Source organism: Theobroma cacao, chromosome 1 (genome assembly GCF_000208745.1).
Source record: "Theobroma cacao cultivar B97-61/B2 chromosome 1, Criollo_cocoa_genome_V2, whole genome shotgun sequence".
In the NCBI taxonomy this organism is placed as follows: Eukaryota; Viridiplantae; Streptophyta; class Magnoliopsida; order Malvales; family Malvaceae; genus Theobroma; species Theobroma cacao.
Window position 1 is genome coordinate 16,590,231 of NC_030850.1, and position 23,598 is coordinate 16,613,828.

Consider the following 23,598-nt stretch of genomic DNA (forward strand, 5'->3'; position numbering starts at 1 on the left):
AAAGGATAAAGGGGTTTGTCTTCAAAGACTGAACTGATTTTTCTGAAAACTGAGCCCTTTCACTCGGATGAAACAAAAACTTGTCTATGGAAAGTGATGTTTAACATAACAGAATTTGAATCTATCAATTCAACCAAACTGCTCCATAATTATCATTTTCAGAGCTTTCTTGCATAGCCACCCTGCCCTTTAATTTGGTTTGGCTTGAATCTTCATTGCACGTAACAGATGGAACGCTTTTCTTTGTGACCTCATTGGAACCCAGCTGCTTACTCAAAATTGGAACCAGAAAAGTATCAAGTTCAACTATTTTAATAACACAAAAACAAACTGGTTCACTTCGTGTTTTACAAATTGGGACCACATTTTCTTTCTATTAATTAAATAATAGGGTTCGTTTCTAAACATTTAATTTTTTATTTACCCGACCAAATTATCCATAGAAATTTCATCATTAATTTAAAAATCTTACTATGAACATCTCACCAACCAAATATTCTGTCGATAATTTAGTTTAACATTGTGTTATCCTATATTTTCTTCAGCACCCTTATTCGTTCTGATATTTTAAAAGTTCCTCTACTTTAAGCTTCTGTAACTTGAAAAGCTAGAGAACATACATCAAACACTTGCTTCCAAACTTTCTTCATAATTCACTTGCAATTGCTTTGTAATTGAAACATTAGCCAACACTCAGACACATAAAAGTTTCTACAATAGAAGTAGGTACAAATTCCAATATTCTATTCATTTATGGAACCTTAATCTTCTCTCATCTTTTCGAAAAGACCAAAGAAGGGATTTGTGATTGCAGATCCTAACAGAGAACCAGCTGAGTTAAGCACTTCTATATCGACCTTGTCGCGAGGAAAAATCAAGAAGTCGCTCCCTTCACTTCTCTCAAACCCACAAAGCTCAAGAAACTCAATCCCTCCTTTCAGGCTCCCAACCCTCTCCTGTTAGAAGAAAAGTGAGACATAAAAAATTAAAACAGTGACACACATATAAAGATGGTCTCTGCACACTTCAATCAGATAACAGGACCAATAAACAAAGGTACCTTACCTGGAAGTGTGGGTTACCAAGTCGAATCTTCCTGAACTTTTCCTCATCAGGCATCCTTGCAACATTTCGGACATAAATCAATAGGGTTTGGAATGCCCTTTTAACTCTGGCATGATCATCCTAGGATAAAAGTAACCAGAGAATCATTTTGCTTGAAGTAAAATATATTAGACAGAGTACATAAAATGGACAATGTAGTTTAAGCCTGCAAAGTGTAAAAATGGAAATAGGAAATTCCCGCAATTCTGTTAGAGGCTCTGGGGGTGAAAAAATAGAGCAGAAAATATGTACACTTGCAATGAGAATGCTGCTCAACTTGTTTGGGCTCCTAAAGGATACTCTAAACATTTTCAAGATAAAGTTCTGTGAGTTAAAATGACTTTGAAATTGCCTCCAAACCTAGCAACCTCGCTTGTTGAATAGATGTGGATAAAGACAGCCACCCCATTGGAGGCTTTCTTGGAATTCTGCTTGTGATTATTGTTGTCCAGAAGGATTATCAATAGTTTAATACATTCAATGACATAATCTCGCTTCCAGAATTACATTTTGTTGCAAGTCATGCACAAGGAGGCAATTCTAACATATATAAACTTTTGTTTGATTCTGCGAAAACAATGGGTTAAGAAATCGCCTACCTTGTAAGTGTGCTTCAGAGACCGTAGACATTCTCTCATGGGCTCATCCTTTTGAACGGACTTAACAGGCAAAGAACTCTGCAACTTAAACAGGATCAAGTCAATACGATCTGATAAAAATCTCCATATAAGATAAAGTGTCCCCTGTACCTAGAGATACTGTTTGACAGATATTTTTACCTTTTTTTCTTGTATAATAGGTCCAGATGGTTTCACAGCTCGGCTTTCAAGTGGCAATCCATGTGCTCGCTTTCTTTCTAACTGTGAAGTTATATAAACCGTTTGAATTACATGCAGGCTCAAGATCATAATGAGACTAAAAATAACCTAGTAGGAATTCCGCGCCCGCCCACCCTTTAGTGGCCAGAACATAGTAAGAACTAGAAATGACCTTATCCACTTCTAATTTCTGAAGCACTTTCTCCCTTGCCCTTCTCTCTTCCTCCTTCTCCGCTTTTCGCAAGGCTAAAAGGCTGATAAATTATGCATTCAGAAGTTGATAGGAATGATGTCATAGCTTTAAGAAATTAGAGGAGATATAAGGTTTAATATTTCTGCATAGAAGAAGCATATATATGGAGTATTAAAACAAACCGTTGTTGTTCATTTTCCTCTGCAATTCTCTTTGCTTGAAGGAATGCTTTACCTGCACGAATCCTTTCCTGCAAAAGGCGTAGCAGGTAGGTTAGACTAACCAAAATGCCTAGTTACACACAATGGTAAGATCAACAAAATGAATGATTACACGATACCTTCTTCCGTTCTCTTTCACTTTTCTTTTCTTCTTCTTCTTTCCTTATGCGAACTCGATCCCTAAGAGTGAGCAGCTTAATGAGCATGAAAAGGAACAGATTGAAAAGGGTAGTATGAGTCTTAACAGAGTCAAAATGGGGAAAGAACAAAGCATCAAACATAAGAGGTCAGTTATAGATATTTAGGGAAGACAATCAAATAGAAAGAGTTTAACTGTCTTGAAAAGGGTGTAAAAGCTTTCATCACAAAGGGATAATCGAAATCAAACCTTAGTTCCTGTTCTTTAATTTTTATTGCTTCTGTGATATCAGATGGCTGAGGCGACTCAATATCCAAGTTTATTGCTACCTGGATTTAATTGACAAAAGAGAAAAAAAAATCCTTGTGACAAAGGATACAAAAACAAAGGTGGAGATTTTGATCAATGCGACAAAGCCACACCAAGGGCATCTGATCAATGTCTGCATCATTCTCGTGATCAATGAGCCAATTTACAGCAGCGTCAAGGCTAGTATTACCTGCGCTACGCGGAAATATTGATGTTAACAGAATATACACAACTGTTCGAAATAGGTCTACATCAGACAAATATCATCCTTTACCTTGAAAATAAATTATATGGGAAAGTAAAAGTACATTACTTTTTTGAAACAAATACTGTAAATGCATCACATAATGCATACGAAAGCTCACCTGAATGATGAAGTGCTCGAACTGCTCGGGCGCGAGGGAATCCGACTGCTTCAAGTTCTCCAAGCAATTTCATTTTTACTTCCATAACAGGAACTTCTGTTGTATAAAATAAAAGAGTAGCAAATTATAAATTCCAAAAAATAAATGATCTAACTCTAAGAGTTAGTTAGCATGCATGAGTTTTGACATACCTCGCTGGGTCTGCATCGAAGACAGAATCCAGGAAAGGCTAGCTAGGAATGTGATATGGGAAGATGAAAAGAAATGAGGTCTAAATAACCAAGGGATTCTCCAGGGAACCTGAAAGAAAACCCAACAACTTAAGCATTGAAAATGTAGGAGATTGGTTTGGAAAGCCCTGGCAACTTCAGGTTTGGACCATTCCCTTTTGCGTCTTTCTTTCTTCTCGGCAACACTTTGATTCCCTCCCCTTCTTTATATACCTTTCGGGAGCCATGGGGTTAGCTCATACGCAAAGAACTTTCCTGCCAGCACGTGCAAACACGCACGCTTCCTTCTTGGGAGGGAAAGGGGTCACATAAAACAGAGGAAAATGACCAGGGCCAAAAAAAATTCGTGGTATTTATGGTCTTTTGCTTTATACGTGAATTTTTTGTATTTCCTTTTAAATAATAATTAATATTTAAAGTATAAATATTTTTAAAATGTAAAGTTGATTGGCTATAAAGATAATTATAATTGAAAGCCAATAAATGTAAAATACAATTAATGTTTCACTTATATCTATTTAAAATTTATAATATTAATTTATAAATCATTCAATACTATTAAGATTAATAAAAACATTTTCTAATAAAAATCATTCAATGTAATTAAAATTCTTATTTACAAAATAGGTAAATCTTATATATTTACATATTAGATAAGTCTTATTAATTTAATAATGACAAATATTTAAAATGAAAATTTAAAAATATTTGGTAAGACACATGAGTGTAATTTGATCTAAACTTCTAGATTTGATTATATATATATATATATATATATATTTAGATGTAAATTAGATTAAATTAATATTATGATTTAATTTGAATATTATGCATTCTAAATTAAATCTCTTAGCATTATCATTATCTTGTAAATTATATCTATATAAATGAGCTATTAGCCTATAAATGCCACTCACTTCATTTATAAATAGGCACTCGAATAAAATCTTCTCATTTTCTTAATACTTATTTTCTTATAGTTATTTTTTCAAGTTCATTCACTTCATTTATAAATATACAATCGAATAAAATCTTTCATTTTCTAAATGCTTTTCTCTCATAATTGTTTTTTTAAGTTATATTTTATAATACATTATCAGCAATAGTTGTTTTTTCAAATTCACTTACTTCATTTGTAAATACACATTTAAATAAGATCTTTCATTTTCTTAATGCTTTTCTATCATAATTGTTTTTTTAAATTATATTTTATAACACATTATCAACACGATTCTTTAATATCTTAAGTTTTAGTATTATTATCAGCTCAAAATCGAATTTCTTCGAGCTTCAAACTTCAAAAAGATTTTAATAGTTGATTTTTGATTTTTTATTTTAACGAGTCAAGTAAGTAATTTGATATCACTTTGACATTTCATCCCTGCCCCTGAAAATCAATCTTAATGTTAATTTGCTATCCTTTGATTTATTAAATAAATTGAGTAGGCAAATATATATAATTATATTACTTGAAATATATGATCTCTTCGTTTTTATTTTAGAATGTCATTTGCTCAATACATGATTTCTTTGTTTTGAATTTTGAATATAATTATGCTCAATATATATAAATCTATTTTTGATACTACAAGATTTTATATAATTCAAGAAATTTGAAATTGAATATATGAAATTGACTTTGTTTGATATTTGTTTTGTAACAAATAGATAAATATTATTTTTTACCATCAAAAAATAATAATTTTTCTAAAAACTAAAAGCTCATTATGACTGGATGCATATATGATTGCAAAATTTTAAAACTATAAGCAAGTATAATTCAACAATATTCAACAATATTTAGAATTAGTTCAAAACTAAAATTATGTGGAGAAAATAATACTGATGCAAATATGTTAGAAGCATAATATCACTTCAGAGTATTTCTTCAAACTTTTTTTACTGTATTAAGCACATTTGAGGTGTGAAAAGTAGAAATTGTTCTTTCTAACATATTTGCATCAATAATATTTTCTCCACACAATTTTATTCGAGAATTGATTCTAAATATTGCTAAGCTATACTAACTTATAATTTTAAAATCTCGCAATCGTAAATACATCCAACCGAGCTTTTGAAAGAATTATTGTTTTCTAACAATCAAAACGTATTTCAGATTAATTAGAGTATACAAAGCAGTATTTATTTACTTGTTACAAAATATATATCAATTTCATAATATCAAAAATAAATTTACGTATATTGAAATTCATATTCAAAATTCAAAACAAAAAAATTATGTATTGAGCAAATCATATTCCAAAACTAGAACAAAAAGATCTTATACATACTCAATTTGATTTAATAAATTAAAGGATAAAATATGATATATATATATATATATGTAATAGTGAATTCATGTTGAAAACACCGGAGAATATAAGTTACTTACTAACCTAATTCACTAAAATCAAAAGTCAAAGAAATGAAACAAACTAAATGATACCAAAACTTTCAGAGATAAAAAAATCGGGTGATAACGTGTTGTGAAATATACTTAAAAGAACAAAAAAGTAAAAAGATCTTATTCATTTGTATATTTACAAATGAAGTTAGGGATATTTATAGGTTAATAGCCTCTTATTTTGATAAAATTTACAAAATAGAGATACTGTTAAAGAATTTAATTTCATAGATAATATTTAAATTAAATCGTAATCTTAATTTAATCTACATCCAAAATATATAATCAAATTTAAGAATTAAAATCAAATTACGCTCATGTGTCTAGTTTGGACTATTTGAGTTACTATTTGCTAGATTGTCTAATTTAATTGAACTCTTGGACGATAACGTAATGAACATACTCTTGGACCATAACGTAATGAACATTTACACGTACATTCAGAATATTTTTTTTAATTATAATGTTTAGTATGCTGACAACTGGAGAGTTTGATTGCTTTAAACTTTTTTTTTTCTTAAAATTTTCAAGCCGAAGCCTTAATCGGTTAAAGCCCAATCCAAATCAGTGGGTCCAGAGTCCAAAAATCAAAAACAGAATTTGTGGAAGTCTGGAAGATACTTCCAGAAGCCGTTCGAACTTGGAAGCAAACTAGCAGACCATGATCAAATACAAAAGAGATAGAAAAAGGTCTCACCCATTTTCCTTTCGACAAAGCTAAAAGAGAGATCGAAATCGATGTCAGGTGATAACAAACCAACAACAATCAAGCTTTTCTGTCCTTCAGTATCGAAGCTGGTTCCATTCGTGGCATGGGATGGCCAGAAACTTGACCTTGGGTCGATAGCTCGAGCATTCGGACTCGACCCATCGACAGTTAAGCTTAATGGGCACTTTATAAGCAGAGGGGTGGATCTCGTTTCGTCGTCTGTCACGTGGAGGTCACTGCTTTCTTTCTTCTCTTCTAAAGGTTTGTCTACTGGGACTGATGATAAGAGCGCTCTCATTGTTGATGGCAAGCTTTTCAAAGTTGGGACTAAGAGTAAGTATTAAGTATTAAGTTTACTGTTTGTTTTCTTTGTGGGAGTTTGTTTTGGATGAAGGGGGTCGTGTTCTCGGTGTTCTGTTCGGTTTGCTGGGAAAGTATGGGAAGAGGAAGGTTGCTGTTGGTTGTTCTTTTAGATTTGTGGGTTTTCTTTGAAGTATATGAATGTGTAGAAAAAAATTGGGAAACTTTTAAGAATTTGACATCGACTAATGAGTATGATCATTGAAACATTGGTGAAAACTTGTGTTTAGGCTTTATAAGAAGGATAAAAGAAGACTGCTTAAACATAGGTGGGTGGGTAGCTGAATACTCGTGAACAAGAGTGGAGAGTATGACAAATTTTTGAGCATCTTAGTCAGAAATCAAAATCATGTTCGTTTTCCGTCCTTTTTCGCCTTAAGACGGATGAGTGCTTTCTGTTTTCAGGAGCACATGAACCTCAATATGGTGTTAATGGGAATCAAGACATAGCTGGAAAGCCTGGAATAAGGGAGGTTGGAATTACCACAAAGCTACAGTTTGAAGATCTTGACTCGATCAAGAATAAAAAGCTAAGAGAGAGCAGCTCAGGTAAAAATGGGGAATTGTCGTGGGACTTAATTTTTATTACCTTTCGCCAAATTAATGAAAGCCTGCTTGTTCACATTTATCTGAGATTGAGCCCTTGCATACAGGATGCCATGAGGGAGCTAGCCGTCCAGTTTCCGAATGGACTGGCCTTGGCTTCAAGAGAAAGAGTTTCATGGGCGATGTCAGCTTACTCAAGAAATTAAAGATTAATGAGACCAGCTCAGGTTTGTGCCATCCATTTAACATTGCACCATCACCACATATATACTTACTACTGAATGATTCTGATGGTTTCACATGGTTCTAGTTGTTTCATCTTCATTTTCCATTTCAAATGATGCATTTTGTGGTTCACATTACAGATTTTCAAGCAAGTGGGAACAATCGCTCTAGCACCATTCTGAGCACGCCATTTAAATGCTGTTACTTGAGTGGCAGTATGAAGAGGATGAGGGAAGATGAAGTGGTTGTAGCTGCATCTTGCAAGAGGATCAGTTATGGCTGTCATTCTACATGATCAGGTTGTACTGTCTCCATATGTTTAATTCACAAGCCAACCACCAAATGCCAACTTTCAGATGAGAGATTGAGGATTTGAATTCTTGTAAGTTATAAAGATGTAAATAGAGTTTTCATTGGATTCATGCTTTTTGTGGAGACAGACTTGTAATAAGCTTAGTTTGCAATTACAAGCCGACTTGGTTCATAGTTCCTGATGTTGACAGTTTTTTTTTCCACAATAAACATGGGCCACTTTCTGTAAATCGAACCCAAAATTGTAGTAGTTTCTGCAATTAAATCTGTAGAGGAGATGCAAAAAGGAAGCAATGAGCTGAAATCACGTTACCTGTATTCTTTAGATGCTGAAATGGAGGCCAAGACCCTTATGCAAGATAGATGGTAGAAGATATAACATAAGACAGTGCAAAATGAACCGAACTTAGATCCATATCAAAGAGACTACCTCTAATGGGCTGTTAAGAAAAGCTAAGAAATTACCCAAGGCTTGATTTGTATACTTAAAACAACATCAGGAACAGCCCGAAGAAATGACCATAGCAGACATGTCAAATTTGAAACCTGATTAACATTCTTTATCAAACCTGTATATCTTTGCACGAACCCCTGTACTGCAAGAGCCCGAAAATTCAATGACCTTGATGCAAATGTGAATAATTTTGTAGAACAAAGTTATCTAGTGGCTCAGGAAAAAAAATGAGTCAAATTTTCAAAAAGTAAAAGAATATGTCAATGGCTCAAAATGATGAAGAAAAAAAAATTAGTGGCCTGGGATTGTGGAAGAACATGATCCTTTCACTAATTCTGAGATTCAGCATTCTTTCTTCTTGCTCATATTGTACACTGAAAGTTTCTAGAGTTTTAACTTCACGAAAAATAGTACTGCCAACTTACAGCCAGTCCAGCTACTAGTATGACTTTGAATACTAACTTAGAACTAATGAAGAATGATGAAGATGGGGGTGAATGCGGAGGTTCCCATGGTCTACCTCTAAGCTTGGCAGACAACTTTGATAGCAGCAGAGGTAGCTGACCAGTTTTCTTGGTGGCTGCAAGTAGATCAATAAAGGGAAAATATCAGTCAGAGGGAAGATGTGATAGTCAAACCATCAAAAGTTGCGACCACAACATAAACGCTGGTTTGCCAGACCATATAGAATATAATTAAATAACCAAACCATATAAATTTTGGTTTCCAATGTTCTCCCTTAATTACCTTTCCAACCAATAGTTTTATCAGGGAGAAGAAAAGTAATGAAGATGGATGCCTAGAAGATATCTTAACATTCAACTGCCTATGTTAGCTTAATGCAAAGCAACAGCATATATTATAGGGCTGAACTCAGCTACATTGACAAAAAAAATGTGTGGTTTTCTCCTTTTACTTCAAATATTTTAAAGCTCAGCTCTCCATACACTACCATGCATGCAATTCTTCAGATATTTTACTGATGTTCTGAGGGACTATAGATTGTTATTATATAATAAATGCGCATTGTCCAAACAAATCAAAGTTCTAAAAATATAATCAAAAAGAAGAAGAGAGAGCGCACCCCAATTGCCAATCAGCAACATAGAGAGATATCTCGAATCAGAAAAAAAGAAACAAGAAGCTAATATTAATGCTATCAAGCAACTTAAAAGGACCACAAAATTTAAGAATGATTGGCTACAAGTGAAGCCTAGCACCCTTAATTTCAGGTTCCCATCCAAACCCACTCACCTGACCATGTCGCTAAGTGCTTACTTATACTGATAGACATGACTGTGAGTAGATGTTAACAAAGTTTGCATTGAACTTGACAAATTGGACTTGTGTGGTATTTACCAACTATACTAAAAAATGGGCTACGGGCATGATAATATATGGGATTATTTCATTATTGAAAACCATAAAAAATCCATATTCTCAAGAGAATCAATAATGGCCTATTCCATGAGATAAAATCACCTTTGTCTTTAAGAAACCTCTCCTCCTCAGCAATACGCCTTCGTAGTACATTGAGCAATGATCCGAAATACAACGCAAACACCGTGCACGTGATTGTGATAACATTATAAGGCATGCTGAAATCAGGAGTTGTCAAAGGTACCAATAATACTTCTGTGTAAGACATTACAGGACTCTTTTCCTGCATGACAGACAAAGCTAATGCCAAATGAGAAGAAGAATACAAATGGATCATGTTTAGCACCAGAAATACCAAGAGATTAGTACCTGAAACTTTGACAACAAGGGTGACTTGTTTACAGAGCCATCTTCAAGAAAAAACATGCTTGCATGGAAGTTGGGAAAGCTTATAATAGCTGATGGTATGTCGAATCCTTGATTAGCATCAGGGGGGTATTCATCAATATGTAAAAAACCCTATTCAGACATATCAAAACAGAGAATCAACTCATCAACAATAGATCAAGAAGCAGAAATCATACTAAAGTTTGGCCCATAAAGCAAGAAGCAAAACTGTTTTTGTTTCAGTTCTAAATTATTAATTTCATCAAAACAGATAGTCATTATCCACAAGCAGAGGATGTCTTAGATTGATAGCAGCAAGTCAGAAGAGTAGTGACTTTTCCATTTTATACAGAAGCAGTTCCTGGATTAACAAGTCTTCAAACAATGCAAAGGAAAAAAAACATATGAGACCTAATAAGATGAAACAGTTTTATTGTGGGGATAGTGGATACAGCCAGTAGCAATTTATCCCTTTTTTTTCGGACATAGGCAAAGATTATATAATTTGAATGTATTGGTAGGTTTCATCATATGCATCTAGCTCAAGGAGTAAACAGTGAATTGAGAATCTAGAGGTTCAGATAGGTAGGTCTAGGTTTGAACATTACCTAACAAATGGAATTAGTTAATAGGTTTTTGTTCAAACATACAAACATTTATGGACAAAGTCTGAATTCAGATACATTATATAGTCAATATCAGGTAAACTCAAGGTACTCAATTTGCTATCTTATATGATTAATTTTTTGAAGGTAGCTTTTACAGAAATACATTTTCTGTCTAAAAAACTGGACTCCAATGCAGCAGCAAAACCCACCAATGGTTAGTACTGATTTCACTTAGCTTGATATCTTACATTTATGGACCACATTAGCACCTTTATCCAAACCTTTAATAAAAAATTCTCTTCTAAGGGTAAAAACAAATAACTTGTGTTTATTGAATAGAATGTGTAAGACCAGATCAACCAATAGCTAAAATAAACATAATGAAAAGCACACCTTATCAAACTCTATGGTTAAAGCAGCTGATTTTACTCTGCAAGGAAGTTTCAGAACCATTTCCATCATGCCAGGTGAAACTTTGTCTTTAGAAGGTGAAACGTGTATCTTCTCAATAACATCTGAAACAGCCTTAGGTTGTTGATCAATGAACACTTGCAGAGAATGGAAATAGACCTTAACATACCAAGGCACAACTTGAAAAACATCAACTCGCAATTCACACCTTTCATTATCGGCAAAAGCACCCATGAAGCCCTCTCGCAATTGTGTAGATTTCAAGGAAATAGCAATGGCACCCCTCTCATTCCCGCTTCCCATCAAGTACCTACTAGAATGTAACGGTGCTGATTGACACAACCAAACTACAGGAATCTTCCAAGTAAGGCCAAGATCTAATGGCTCAGATTCACTGTATTTCTCAACTTGGAAATTATACAAAATGGATGAGCTCTTGCTATGCAAGCTATTTTCTTCTACAACTATCCTGTCCGGGTTAGCAGACAACTCAAAGCTGGGATAACTCCAAAAATTCTCAGAGGTTAAACCATTTGCCACAGACTTCTCATTTTCTTTATGGATACGCTTCAGTTCAGCAACTAAGCCTCTATCAAGTTGAAGATACACTTTACTAGATTTCGCAAGAACACATCTTCCACGAACTTGTTTCCCAAAAATTGAACTAAGAGACCAGCTTGGTTGAATATGCTTTTCACTAGCATGGTCCATACTAGCTCTTTGACCATTTGGCTGGATAGGCTGAAGAACAACTGTAAGTGCCTGGTTTAATATGATGCCTGAATCAGTCCCCTTTGAACCAGATCCAGTTGAGGTCAAATGCAATCGCTGAGAATGATAAAAACCCCTGTAAATAGATGGCCTATCCAGTAACACAGCAAGCCCAGCTTTATCCCGACAAGGAAGCAACTTCAGCCATGGAGTTAGATTCTCAGTGCAAACAGCTTCACGGGGCAATGTACCATACCTCAGATTGCCTGAAGAGGGTGGAAAACTCCATTCTGGGGCAGAATAAGTTGAAGTAGACTCTAGGAAGTTGATTGAGGCACAGAAAAGACCAGAGAGAGCGTGTGTTAAATTCTTCCAGGAAGCATCAACCTGATGTTGTGGGACATCAAAGACAGCCCATAACTCAACTCCAGGGGGCTTTGCATTGCTGCTTGCTATGGGATCAAATCCACCCCATCTTTCATAGTTCCAGCGACCTTGTGTGAAAGACAGCTCCATTTCCTTAACTCGAAATTTCTGAACCTGTTCAAAGATGTTCATAGTCATGCACTGCTTTCAAATACTTCAAAGACTTATCTTAACTGTTAATCTTTTGATATCTACAACAAAGCTACTTAACTTAGTTCTTAACTTCTTAATATCTACAACAAAGCTATATATCAGAATTCTTGTCTTTTCCTTGCAGAAAAAGAGACAGACAAATTACTGCAACACATGCACTATTATTTTCAGGTAAACTTAGAGCCAAGTTTGTACTTTGTGTTGGACATAATATTTTTAAAAAGGATAATGAGCTCATAAGAACAATTCTTTCTCATGTATATTATGATTGCAGAAAATAATGAATTAATCATTATTGAGTAGGAAAATAGCAGAGATAGGTTGACTAATAATTTAAATTATATAAGCTAGTAAAAGGATTTCAAGAAAAAAAAAACCCTTTATGAACTACCTTAATTGACTCAGGCCAAGCTGAGTGCTCCAGAGATCATGATTACATTTAACCTCAGAATAAACTGCATCAAATTTTCATTCTGAGACTGAAACGCAAGCTAATAAATCGAAATTGTTTAAATCCCGTTAGTCTGGCAACATGATGCAGTCTACTAACTACTTAAATTGACTCAGCCTGAGTTGACAACTCCATAGTCCTTGCACAATCTGCCTCTTAAATATAAATATCAACATCCAGGCAAAAGCAGACCAAAAGCAAGCAAACTAAATCCCTCCTTGCAGTACACAATGGTTCAAGATTTTGCTAATAAATGTATCAAGAGAAAGGGAAAGATTAGAAGTCTTACTTTTTGGCATCTCCTTTCTAAACTACCAATATATTCAGAAACCAAAAAAACCGACTCGACTTAGCTAAGCTACCTTCTCTGACTCCATTCAAACAAAAGCAACACGTACAAACCAAAAACAAATTCTCCTTTCTAAACAAGAAGATTTCTCAGTGACCCGAATAAAACAAATTAAAGCAACAATAAGTACCAACTGAGAAATGGCTTTCGGAAACAAGTGGTGATGGCGGCCATTAGAGGTGGAAGGAGGGGCAGAGCTTTGAAAATGGAAATGGGCCAACACTGTTCGATCCGGCAGTGGCTTCAATAGTAGTTCCTCATTGAATTCTTCTTGTTTTTGGCCTTCTTCATCGACCGATCCAAAAGCAATCCAACACTGCAAGAGGTGATGAGTTACTAGGAGAAGGAGCACAAGAACTGGTCTTTGAAGAAGCGTCATCTCTGGGTTGCCTTCGGAAACTGAAACTATGCTACTGCCTATATAGAATCCGCTATGCGAGCACCCATTCGAGGCAGATTTCAAAAAAAAAAGAATATCGATCAGTGTGCAGTTTCCTTTTCCTTTTTTAATTGCACAATTTTTTTTTACCAAATTACAATTTTCTGTTTTAGAGATGGACCAGATGGTATTCTTGATTGTCGATTGGGCTCTTGTGGCCCATCCGTATCGGACTTAGCCCCTTTAAAACGATATAATGATAATCATCTAAAATTTTAAATGAAAATCTCGCGTCCGTGCCTCTCTTTGCCCCACATTTAGATTTGACAATTTTAATCACAATACGTTAACATGATATGAAAAGATACGAGTTAAATAAATTTTGAATTTAATCTTAACATGTTTTATATCTAATCGTGTCTGATACGTTAAGACACGAAAATTTTCGTATCTTAACGTATCTGACAAGACAAATATATTTAAAACACATTTAAATATGTTTACTTAATCGTGTTATCGTGTTTAATTATGTTATCATATTTAACCGTGTATACGTGACACATTTATTAACCTATTAAAAATTAATAGTTAAAAACTATTTTAACCTTATATAAATAATTTTAAATAATTATTTTAATAAGTTTTTTTAATTTTATAAAGGGTATAATGTAATTATACATGCTCAATCTTAATTTTTAACTTTTGGTAATTATTTGATGTTATTATTTTTTTTGTTTTATTATAATTATTTTTATAATTATAGATTTTAAATTTAAATAATAAAATTATATTTAATTGTAAATATTTTTATTTAATCATGTTAAACGTATTAATCGTGTTAAACGTGTTAATCGTGTTAAACGTGTTAATCGTATTAAACGTGTTAAATGTGTTATTAATCGTGTCTTGTCATATATTGACACGTTTAATAAACGTGTTAATCGTGTCGTGTCGTGTTACATGTGTATTAAACGTGTACTTGTACATATTTTAAATTTGAGACACGAATATTAAACGTATTGTATTTGTATTTAGCCTTAACGTGTTTCGTGTCTAATCATGTCTGATAATCATGTTATTGTCTTTATAAAACCTTGAGCTTTTTTATGGTTTGTAATAAGTATTTAACAATTAAATACTATTGTACTAATATTTACAGATTTTTTTATTTTAATTTATAGTTTATATCATATTAGTATATTATTTTTATTTTATGTGATAGTTAATTTATTTGAATTAAAAATTTTGATTGATGATTTTTATTAATTATTTAAAAATTATATGATAATCATTGTGGGCCTTTAAGCTTACTGGGCAATCCCTGGTAAGACCCATCTCCCACGGATCTCCACCAGAGCTAACCATTTCCCCATCAACAACCACAGATGAAATGCTCTGGAATTTCATCACTTGGCTTTAATTTTTGTTTATCAAGAAAAAGGAAGTGGCCTTTTGTTGGTTGGCGTACAGATTCATCGAGTTGTCTCCTATGACCTTGATGGCCTTCTTCAATCTATATACATCTTTAGTTCATTATTGCCCAAGTAAATATACGCAGACATCATTCTACTATAATTTTGTATATGATGCTCTTTGTTTTGTCTAACCTGCTATGGTGCATTGTACTGGTTTTCTTAAGATCACTGGTGAAGCCCAACTTTCGTTCATGTTCTCCAAAAATTGTCTCCTCAAACTCTCTTGTTAATAGGCAAATCTGGTCGCTCATTGCCCTCATCGCTAGAATTAGATTTGGTAATTCGTATTTTCATATCATAACCATGTTATTAAAATATAGAGTATTAATAATTATATAAATAATTACGAACATGACATGATTAACTGATTACATGAGAATCCAAAACACATATATAGATATGTTTAGTAACCTTTTAACATGATGCAATTAGCACGTTTATTAAACATGTTGAGTTAAGTTTTATACGATACACAATTAAAAACAAGATTAAACGATTAATATGATTCAATTTTTAATGTGATTAACACTCTAACATGATTAATACATGATTGAATTAAAATACTTACAGCTTTTTTTTATTTGTAAACTTCTTAATTCATTTTAGTAGGTAATTACAATAACAAAAGCTAAACAATTCTTTTTCATCCATTACATTTCAATCAAAAAATTCAAGTGCATTAAAATAGTCACCCTCAAGCCAGCCACTAGTCTCTCCAAAATCCGTTGAAATTTCTTTAGCAAAATCTAAACCATTAGTTAGCCAATTATAATCTGTGTGATCTTTTGATATTGCATCAACTTTGACATCTTGACTTGTCAACACAGCTTTACAATCCAAGTATGTTCACATCTCTTCCACAAATTTTAAAGTTACTCGGCACAGTCTTGAAGTTAGAAGCAGCACAAGTAGTTGCCTTTGAAAATGTGTGCGAAATAGTTGCAATTGAGTCAAAATCCGAAACATAAGGCGTATTCAGTATTACATTTCCACCATACATCGTCCTGGCAGCTTTAAAATCCACAGCATATTCAACGTTCATCATAGTTGGTTCACCTTCACCAGCCACATATCTTCCACAAATTTCAAAATTACTAGACACAGTCATGGAGTTAGAAGTAGCACAAGTAGTTGTCTCCAAAAACATATGTGAAGTAGCTGCAGATCAGTCAGAATTCGAAACATGAGGCAAATTCAGTATAGCATTTTCACCAGACATCGTCTTGGAAGCTTTATCATAAGTTAAAACAGATTCATAGGCAATAGGAAACGTAACAAACCAAAGTCTCTTCCCTCCATTAGGTGCTCGGATTCCAGCCAGCCATTGACCCCAAGTCCTTTGCATAACACCTCGGTAGTTACAGCTTCAATTCTGAGGCCCTCCTTTCTTTTTCATACACCCTTTTGTTGGTGCATCTTCAAAATAAAGAGTTGTCCCTTCATATAAAAAGCTATCTTAACTCAAAAGTTATATCACATAGTGTGATATAGTGTTATTATTTGATTGTAGATGTGTTTTCATGTGATTAGCTATATCTCTTGGCAAAGTGATATGCTAAAAAACACCGCTAAATTCAAAGGTTATGAGACAACAAGAGAAACATCACAGTTCAAAAGTTTGAAAATAAAATGTTATCTTTTCATATTATAACTTAAAAAGACTATGTCTAAGAGAAACACTATAGTTCAAAAATTTGGATATAAAAAGTTATCTTTTTATATTGTAACTTAAAGATTATGTCTTATAGAATAAATGGTTGTCCTTTCATTAAGTAATTATTGAAACAATATCTTTATCTAAAAATTGTATCTTGCAAAATGTAAAGGTGTTTTTAAAACAAAAAGGTACTTTAATGAAAAGATTGTGTCTTTAAGAAAAAACACTTGAAAGTCTATATAAAAAGCATACTACCAACCATTTTGACACACAAAAAACAAATAAGACAAGAACATAAAAGTTAAGAGCAATACAAGTGTTATGTTCTGAAATTAAATATAAACACTTTTTTTTTATTTGAAAGAAGGGAGATTTGAACCCTACTCTTTAGAGAAAGAGAAAATGTATTAACCATTGAATAAAATACTCGAATGAAAATTAAATATAAACACTTGAGTTCTCACTATCTATCAAAGGAATTCAAATTCCTTATAATTTATTTGTTACAAAAAGTAAGCTTTAAGGTCGAACAACTTTATAAATCCTCGAGTGCATTTAACGGTCAACTTTTGTAAAGTGCAAAAATAAAATTAGATGATAGTTTCATTGTATCCTTAAGGCTATTTGCATAACTCTCTTTTGGCATATTGAGTGGTGAGTGAAAAATAAATTTTAAAGATAGCATTTATTGAAAGACTCATCTTGAAGTCAATTTTGTTGATTTCTTGAATTCCATCTAAAACCAATTTACACTAGCACCCTTTTTCGATCCCTTAGCATGAGCTTTACACGATTTTTTAGCCTCCTTGTTTTGACTCCAGAACTTGAGAGTGTTAGCAATTGATAAATTATCATGCCTTTTCCCTTTTCTACAAGAATTCGAAGACAGAGTTGAACCCACCTTAAGGTTTTGATCCATCTTGCAACCATGATCCAACGTAGTAAATAAGGCTCTAGTACTTGAAACCCTCTTGAAATAGTTGTTAAAAATTGAGTAATTTAGACAGCTTTAGACCCCAACAATCTATCAAAAGAACCAGAAAAATGAATAAATTTCTGCCTCGAATTTCTCTAAATAGTGTTTTCTTTATTTCTATAGAAAACAAAGAAACTTAAGGAAACCAAGAGTTCCATGAGTTTTCAAGACTCCTACTTTTGAGCCATTAATTACAAAAGGTATCTCAATTCTCAAGAGATGCTACAAACTCCAATATGTCAAAAAAACTAGAAGAATGAACAAACTTCCTGCTTTGATTCTCTTTGAACAGTGTTGTCTTTATTTCCCTCAAAAACAAAAAAACTTAAGGAAATCAAGAGGTCCATGAGTTTTCAAGACTTTTGCTTCTAAGCCATCAACTACAAAAGGAACCTCAAGAGATGCTACAAACTCCAATCTGTAAAAAGAATCAGAAGAATGAACAAACTTCCTGCTTCAATTCTTTCTGAACAAGGTTTTCTTTGTTTCTCTCGAAGACAAAGAAACCTATGGAAACCAAGAGGTCCATGGGTTTTCAAGACTCCTACTTCTTAGCATCAACTACAAAAGGAACCTCAAGAGATGCTACAAACTTCTTCTGACCAGACCATTCCATTGCATGGACCAATCTCGAATTGCTAAGGCAGGTGCAAATAAGATCATATTCTCTAACTTATACAAGAAGCTTGATACCATCCTCAAGGAGAGCAAGAATGCCAACTTTGAGATTCCTTATCCAATCAACCAGCATGGCCTGATACGCTGTAGAACTATAGGACGCAAAGTTAATATTCCAAACTCCAAGGGCATCCCTAACAGATTTCTGGTTTAGAAATATCTCCATATTTGAGAAGTCGTAGCAAAGGCTTCCCTCACATTTCTTTCTAATGTTGTAGTAATTTGTATCATCAGCAATTGCCATGATGCCACTACATATGGTATTGCAGACAAAATATGAAGCCATGCAAGAGATTGTACTGTCAGTGGCGTAAAGCTTTTATTATTCAAATTTAAAATCAATAATTATAAAAACAATTATAACAAGATAATAGTAGCATCAAATATAATAAAATTCAACACAAATAATCCATAAAATCCATTATCATAATAAAATAATCTTTTACTACAAAACTTAAATGGGTTGATAAACGTGTCCATCTATATGGGTTAAAAATGATAACACGATTAATTAAATGACTTTAACTATGTTTTAACTGTGTTAATCATATTTGACTTGTTTAAGATACAAAATTTTTAAAATTAAACCCAAAACCATTTAATTCCGTGCCGTATCTACAAATACCAAGTCTAGCTAGAACACTCAAATTCCCTCACCTCCTCTCCCATATCACGTTAATTGTTTGACTTTGAGTTTGTTCCATTTGAATGAATTTGTTCAATGGTTTGAGTAAACCATACAATAGAAATTGTTTTCTTTTCTAGAAAATATGGTTGAGGAAAATTTTTTGTTCCATTCCTTGTTTTGTCTGGCCTGCTATGGTGCATTTTACTGATTTTCTTAGATAATGGGTGAAGCCTAACTCTTTCCCTTCTTTCGACCTTCTTCTCTTTTTCCAAAAATTATTGTCTCCCCCACAAACTCTCCTACTAATAAGTAGATCTAGTCACCCTTTCCCTCCTCTGTTCCTCTATCAACTCATCCCCAAAACACTCAAATTCCCTCATTGATCCTTTGAACTCCCTCACCTCCTCTCACAAGTTATGTCAATGGTTTGACTTTGAGTTTGTTCAATGGTGTGAGTGCACCAAATAATAGAAATGGTTTTCTTTTATGAAAAATTAATATGGTTAAGGAAGTTTTTTAGTTAAGCATAATGGAAGTTTGCTTTTAAACATAAAAACTAATTACTTTTCTTTAATGATACTACATGGCAAGATTTTATTGATGAGGTAGAGAGACGGGACATATTCTCAGAACAGAAGATATTTGTTGAGTTAAAAGAGTTGTATCCCAATCTTCAATTGTTTCAACTCACAAAAGATAAAAGGTAATAAATAAAACCTTCATAAACAATTAGTTTTATGAATAGTTGGACTTTTAACATTTTCTTTAATCACAGTTACTTGTGTGTTTTTAGTTTCCTTGTCCCATCAGCTCCCTTCTTTTTTTATTCTACAACTTTATTAACCCATGGTCATGAACTCTCTTTAATGTTGTCTGCTACTGAAGAAGGCACTCTGGAGGAGGTACGGGGTATCTAGGCCTATCAGAACAATAGTCATAGCTCATGTATTTGTTCCTTACATTTTCCAACTCTATTTGTTGCTTGGAATCTAACTTCCAATATTTCTCTGAATTCCACCAATACTTGGGAGAATAACATTCTTGAACGTTTGAGTTCTGAATTATTGGGCAACCGCCTATATCAAATCCTTGGAAATGAGCTTTGAAGGGTGCCATGCTCCAATTAGTCTTTGTTTTGCCTCCATCGGTTGCCCAGCTATCTCCATCCCACAAGCTTGCTTCTACTTGCATTGCCTGCGACGGGTACCCTACTCCAATATTTTTGTTGTTCTTGAACACTCGAATTGGGACGTTGTCCACATAGAATCTGTATATAGATATAAACTTTTAAAAGTATGATATATATCAATTAAGGTATATAAGTGAATTAACATTTAGCACATTTATATGATTCAAATTAAATGTTAGTAATCCGTACACAATTTGGTGTTGGTTCCATAGAATTTGGTAAGTGTGGAAATTTGCAGTAGGATCAAACCAGAGAAGAATCCGTTGCTCCCTATTCCCAACACCATCTGCAAACACATTGGTTTGCAAGGTGATAGGCTTGCCTTCTCTATTCCCCAAGAACTCAAGATCCAGCTCGTCATGCTTGTCACCTTGTGAGGTTAGCTGTCATTACAAAATTATTATTTAGATTGTGAATGTTGAAACAAGAATAGAAGGGAAATGAGAAAATATAGTAACAGTTAATGAAAAGAGCAATTGAAAGAGATGCTTTGATATTTACGTAGAAGGCAGTAATAACCCCAGCAGAATCCTTCGGCGGCAGCTTGATCCTCATTTGAAAAAATCCACTTCCGTATCTTAGCTTCGACCCAAACCCAGCTCCTGTAAGAACATTGCAGCAAATGTATGTATTTTTCTCAAGTCAATCTCTTCATCATAAGTAAAAATTTGAACTTATTGTCAATATTAATTGAGTGTTAAGAGGGGAAGAAGGTAACCAGAAGAGATATCCATAGAGAGCTGAACTTCTCTTCCTTGATTAAATAAGAGAACATGATCATAACCCCATGTGATTTCATAGTTCTCATCAAATCTAACAATATCAGCGTCTGCAGACAGCCTGCCAAAAAGGAAAAATGCGAGCAAACCTAGCAGAAAACTATAATATTCCATCTTGAGTAGTGCTATAGCAATGAGTGCATCATTGATGAGTTTGTGTGTGTGTGTGTGTGTATATATATATATATATAGAGAGAGAGAGAGAGAGAGAGNGTTGTGTGTGTGTGTGTATATATATATATATATATAGAGAGAGAGAGAGAGAGAGAGATGATTTTTGATCTACTAGCTTCCTAACCAAGAGCTATCCATGGAAAATGCAAAAAAGGTATGAGCTATCACCTTTGATCCCAACTTCCCCACACGCTATTGACTTGTCCCTTGTTATCCCCATAACAAGCCCCTTATTGTAATCTAGCTATCTACCACAATGCTTGGAACTTGGAAGCAACTTCAAACTAAAACAGATTGCAGTCCATTTAAAACAAAAAATAAAAAAACAAATAATATAAGCGTCAATTAAATGGAGTCTAATATGTTTTTTTGCTTTTGTTTATTGTTTTCCATTATGTAATTGAAGAATAAAAAACTTTGCAAATTCAAAACAATCCTTTCGATCACTAATTAATCTGGATTAAAAGCATAAATAGGTTCACTCATTAGGTCGATGGCTGATATAATTAATTAAAAGGTGTTGATTAGGTTTAGGCTTCATAGAAGAACCAAAATTAATTTGGCCTTAAACCACCAAACAAAAAAACAAAGAAAGAAAGAAAGTCGAATTCTTCACGTATGATTGAATGTATCAGACAAGACAAATTAAATAGAATTGCATGTGGCATGGCATCAAATTAAGGCAAACAATAGGCTGACACGGCAATCATATCAATTTAAGTTCATTGAATTGAAATTTTTGGCTAACTTTTTTGCGTAATGAAATAAGCATATTGGAGCCATACTTTCATGTTGGAATGCGAATGAAGGGCAGAGAGAGGAAGCTTCATCTTGTAATGTGATAATGATAAATAACAAACACACAGTTGGGTCTTTGAGGATAACGATTAACTTCACATTGCAATGCAGTGCACGAAACAACTTCTCTGTGTCTACACTTTTATTAATAAAAAAATGTATTGATTTGGCATTCTTTATGTCCATATTTCCCTTCTTTCGAAGAACAGTAGTCTTCAAACATATATTCGGCTCTTTGCATCCTCCAATGCTTTCTGCTTAGCCGGGTCTAGTCCCCAATATGTATTCCCATTCCACCACAAACTGGAATCGTAGCATTGCTCTTTGTTGCTGTTCTCCAATGATTGACACCCATCCACGGTAAATCCTTGAAACCTAGCGGTGAAAGGTTGCTGACTCCAATCGAGTTTTCTTCCATTTGATGCCCAACCTTCTCCATCCCATATGCTTGCTTGAATTACTAATGTCTGCGATGGATAATTCACTCCAATATTTGAAATGTTCTTGGAAACTCTTATGGGTGTGTTGTCCACATAAAACCTTAAAAAGAGAAACAAATTGGGTAAATGTAAGAAACATAAATTAGATGTTTCCATCCATGAACCATGCACAGAACATAGACCAATTAATGACCTTCCAAGCCGTGTTGTAATTCAGAACTTTGCAAGAGATTAGTTTTACTTACACTATTTGATGCTGATTCCAAAGAATTCCATATGTATGAAAGTCAGCAGTGGGATCAAACCAAAGATGATACCTTTGCTCTCTGCCTCCTTTATCATTAGCAAAAACATTTGTTTGCAATGTACAAGGTTGCCCCTTGCTGCCCAAAAACTCAAAATCAAGCTCATCATGGTCTCCTTCTCCTTTGTTATCTATCAACTGCATGCCATCAGCCCACCAAAATTTTCATTACATAATAGTACTGTAATTGCATGTGAGAGCAGATAGGAATTAAGTTTGTTTTATTTTTTATATAAAAAGAACAAAGAAAGAGATTATACATAGAAAGCTGTGACAACTCCTGTAGAATCCTTGTTAGGTATCTTTATTTTCATTTGGAAAAACCCTGAAGCATATCTCGCGTTGGATTGGAACCTGGCCCCTGCATTAACCATAATACTAATTTTTATAGATACGCATATACATACAAAAATGTAAACATTAGTAATTGTTTTGATATACCAAACCTGAAACATTATCCATTGAAATATGAATTTCTCTTCCTTCGTTTAGAGATGTTACATGAGAGTTTCCCCATGTAATGTGGTAATTCTGATCAAAACTAACATCATTTGCTCTGCTTGCATTTACTATAGCCGTCAGGAGAAGAGCAAAGAAGAACCTGTCCCAACCAGGATTATGTTTATTAAGGTTGATTACTAATAAAAAGCAAAGCTGTGAATAATATTTATGAAAACTCTCAGCAGGTAAAATCGTCATGAGATGAACAGCATAAAAAGTAATATGACCAAAAGGAAAAACCTCTTTTCCATAGCCACCATATCTTAGTATTTCTTCTAATAGCAATGATCTTCTTCCTATCTTAGCAAAGGAGGAATTCTATCATACTTTTAGGGAGCAAGGATACAAAAAGAGT

General features: G+C 33.7%; 5 protein-coding genes across 6 annotated transcripts; 1 reads left to right on the forward strand and 4 right to left on the reverse strand.

The window, feature by feature from the left end:
* Positions 638-3,528, reverse strand: LOC18612756 (UBX domain-containing protein 1). The gene is made up of 11 exons (XM_007049671.2): positions 3,341-3,528; positions 3,150-3,245; positions 2,898-2,974; positions 2,725-2,804; positions 2,456-2,516; positions 2,298-2,365; positions 2,095-2,176; positions 1,884-1,964; positions 1,704-1,781; positions 1,066-1,185; positions 638-956 (listed from the first exon to the last, which is right to left on the reverse strand). Exons 1-11 carry the CDS (start codon positions 3,354-3,356, stop codon positions 762-764), a joined length of 954 nt encoding a protein of 317 aa, XP_007049733.2. The 5' UTR covers positions 3,357-3,528; the 3' UTR covers positions 638-761.
* On the forward strand, positions 6,375-8,617 carry LOC18612757. 2 transcript variants are annotated; one of them, XM_018113979.1, is made up of 4 exons: positions 6,375-6,825; positions 7,258-7,401; positions 7,506-7,625; positions 7,773-8,617. In XM_018113979.1, exons 1-4 carry the CDS (start codon positions 6,522-6,524, stop codon positions 7,916-7,918), a joined length of 714 nt encoding a protein of 237 aa, XP_017969468.1. In that variant the 5' UTR covers positions 6,375-6,521; the 3' UTR covers positions 7,919-8,617. The 2 variants fall into 2 exon arrangements, with proteins under 2 accessions (XP_017969468.1, XP_007049735.2); XM_007049673.2 differs by having other exon boundaries at positions 7,764-8,242.
* Positions 8,695-13,784, reverse strand: LOC18612758 (GPI transamidase component PIG-T). Its single transcript, XM_018113978.1, has 5 exons — positions 13,396-13,784; positions 11,158-12,426; positions 10,139-10,288; positions 9,872-10,052; positions 8,695-8,969 (listed from the first exon to the last, which is right to left on the reverse strand). Exons 1-5 carry the CDS (start codon positions 13,642-13,644, stop codon positions 8,788-8,790), a joined length of 2,031 nt encoding a protein of 676 aa, XP_017969467.1. The 5' UTR covers positions 13,645-13,784; the 3' UTR covers positions 8,695-8,787.
* On the reverse strand, positions 19,688-21,201 carry LOC18612761 (xyloglucan endotransglucosylase/hydrolase protein 2). Its single transcript, XM_007049680.2, has 4 exons — positions 20,966-21,201; positions 20,749-20,849; positions 20,437-20,630; positions 19,688-20,325 (listed from the first exon to the last, which is right to left on the reverse strand). The coding sequence occupies exons 1-4, from the start codon at positions 21,138-21,140 to the stop codon at positions 19,935-19,937; spliced, it is 861 nt and encodes a 286-aa protein (XP_007049742.2). The 5' UTR covers positions 21,141-21,201; the 3' UTR covers positions 19,688-19,934.
* Positions 21,931-23,591, reverse strand: LOC18612762 (xyloglucan endotransglucosylase/hydrolase protein 2). The gene is made up of 5 exons (XM_007049681.2): positions 23,484-23,591; positions 23,189-23,343; positions 23,003-23,103; positions 22,684-22,880; positions 21,931-22,538 (listed from the first exon to the last, which is right to left on the reverse strand). Exons 1-5 carry the CDS (start codon positions 23,501-23,503, stop codon positions 22,214-22,216), a joined length of 798 nt encoding a protein of 265 aa, XP_007049743.2. The 5' UTR covers positions 23,504-23,591; the 3' UTR covers positions 21,931-22,213.

What these genes read in the sequence shown, in the direction of transcription:
- LOC18612761 (XM_007049680.2), bottom strand. Translation starts at nt 21,140, where the DNA reads ATGGAATATTATAGTTTTCTGCTAGGTTTGCTCGCATTTTTCCTTTTT. An exon ending in CTCTATGGATATCTCTTCTG is followed by an intron (nt 20,850 to 20,965) that starts GTTACCTTCTTC and finishes ATGTTCTTACAG; the next exon opens with GAGCTGGGTTTGGGTCGAAG. An exon ending in TGGAACCAACACCAAATTGT is followed by an intron (nt 20,326 to 20,436) that starts GTACGGATTACT and finishes ATCTATATACAG; the next exon opens with ATTCTATGTGGACAACGTCC.
- LOC18612758 (XM_018113978.1), bottom strand. Translation starts at nt 13,644, where the DNA reads ATGACGCTTCTTCAAAGACCAGTTCTTGTGCTCCTTCTCCTAGTAACT. An exon ending in CGAAAGCCATTTCTCAGTTG is followed by an intron (nt 12,427 to 13,395) that starts GTACTTATTGTT and finishes ATCTTTGAACAG; the next exon opens with GTTCAGAAATTTCGAGTTAA. An exon ending in GAGGTTTCTTAAAGACAAAG is followed by an intron (nt 8,970 to 9,871) that starts GTGATTTTATCT and finishes ATCTACTTGCAG; the next exon opens with CCACCAAGAAAACTGGTCAG.
- LOC18612756 (XM_007049671.2), bottom strand. An exon ending in GTGAAAGAGAACGGAAGAAG is followed by an intron (nt 2,366 to 2,455) that starts GTATCGTGTAAT and finishes CGCCTTTTGCAG; the next exon opens with GAAAGGATTCGTGCAGGTAA. An exon ending in AGAAATTAGAAGTGGATAAG is followed by an intron (nt 1,965 to 2,094) that starts GTCATTTCTAGT and finishes ATAACTTCACAG; the next exon opens with TTAGAAAGAAAGCGAGCACA.
- LOC18612757 (XM_007049673.2), top strand. Translation starts at nt 6,522, where the DNA reads ATGTCAGGTGATAACAAACCAACAACAATCAAGCTTTTCTGTCCTTCA. An exon ending in TTTCAAAGTTGGGACTAAGA is followed by an intron (nt 6,826 to 7,257) that starts GTAAGTATTAAG and finishes TTCTGTTTTCAG; the next exon opens with GAGCACATGAACCTCAATAT. An exon ending in GATTAATGAGACCAGCTCAG is followed by an intron (nt 7,626 to 7,763) that starts GTTTGTGCCATC and finishes TTCACATTACAG; the next exon opens with ATTTTCAAGCAAGTGGGAAC.
- LOC18612762 (XM_007049681.2), bottom strand. Translation starts at nt 23,503, where the DNA reads ATGGTGGCTATGGAAAAGAG. An exon ending in TTCAATGGATAATGTTTCAG is followed by an intron (nt 23,104 to 23,188) that starts GTTTGGTATATC and finishes TGGTTAATGCAG; the next exon opens with GGGCCAGGTTCCAATCCAAC. An exon ending in GAGTTGTCACAGCTTTCTAT is followed by an intron (nt 22,881 to 23,002) that starts GTATAATCTCTT and finishes GATGGCATGCAG; the next exon opens with TTGATAGATAACAAAGGAGA.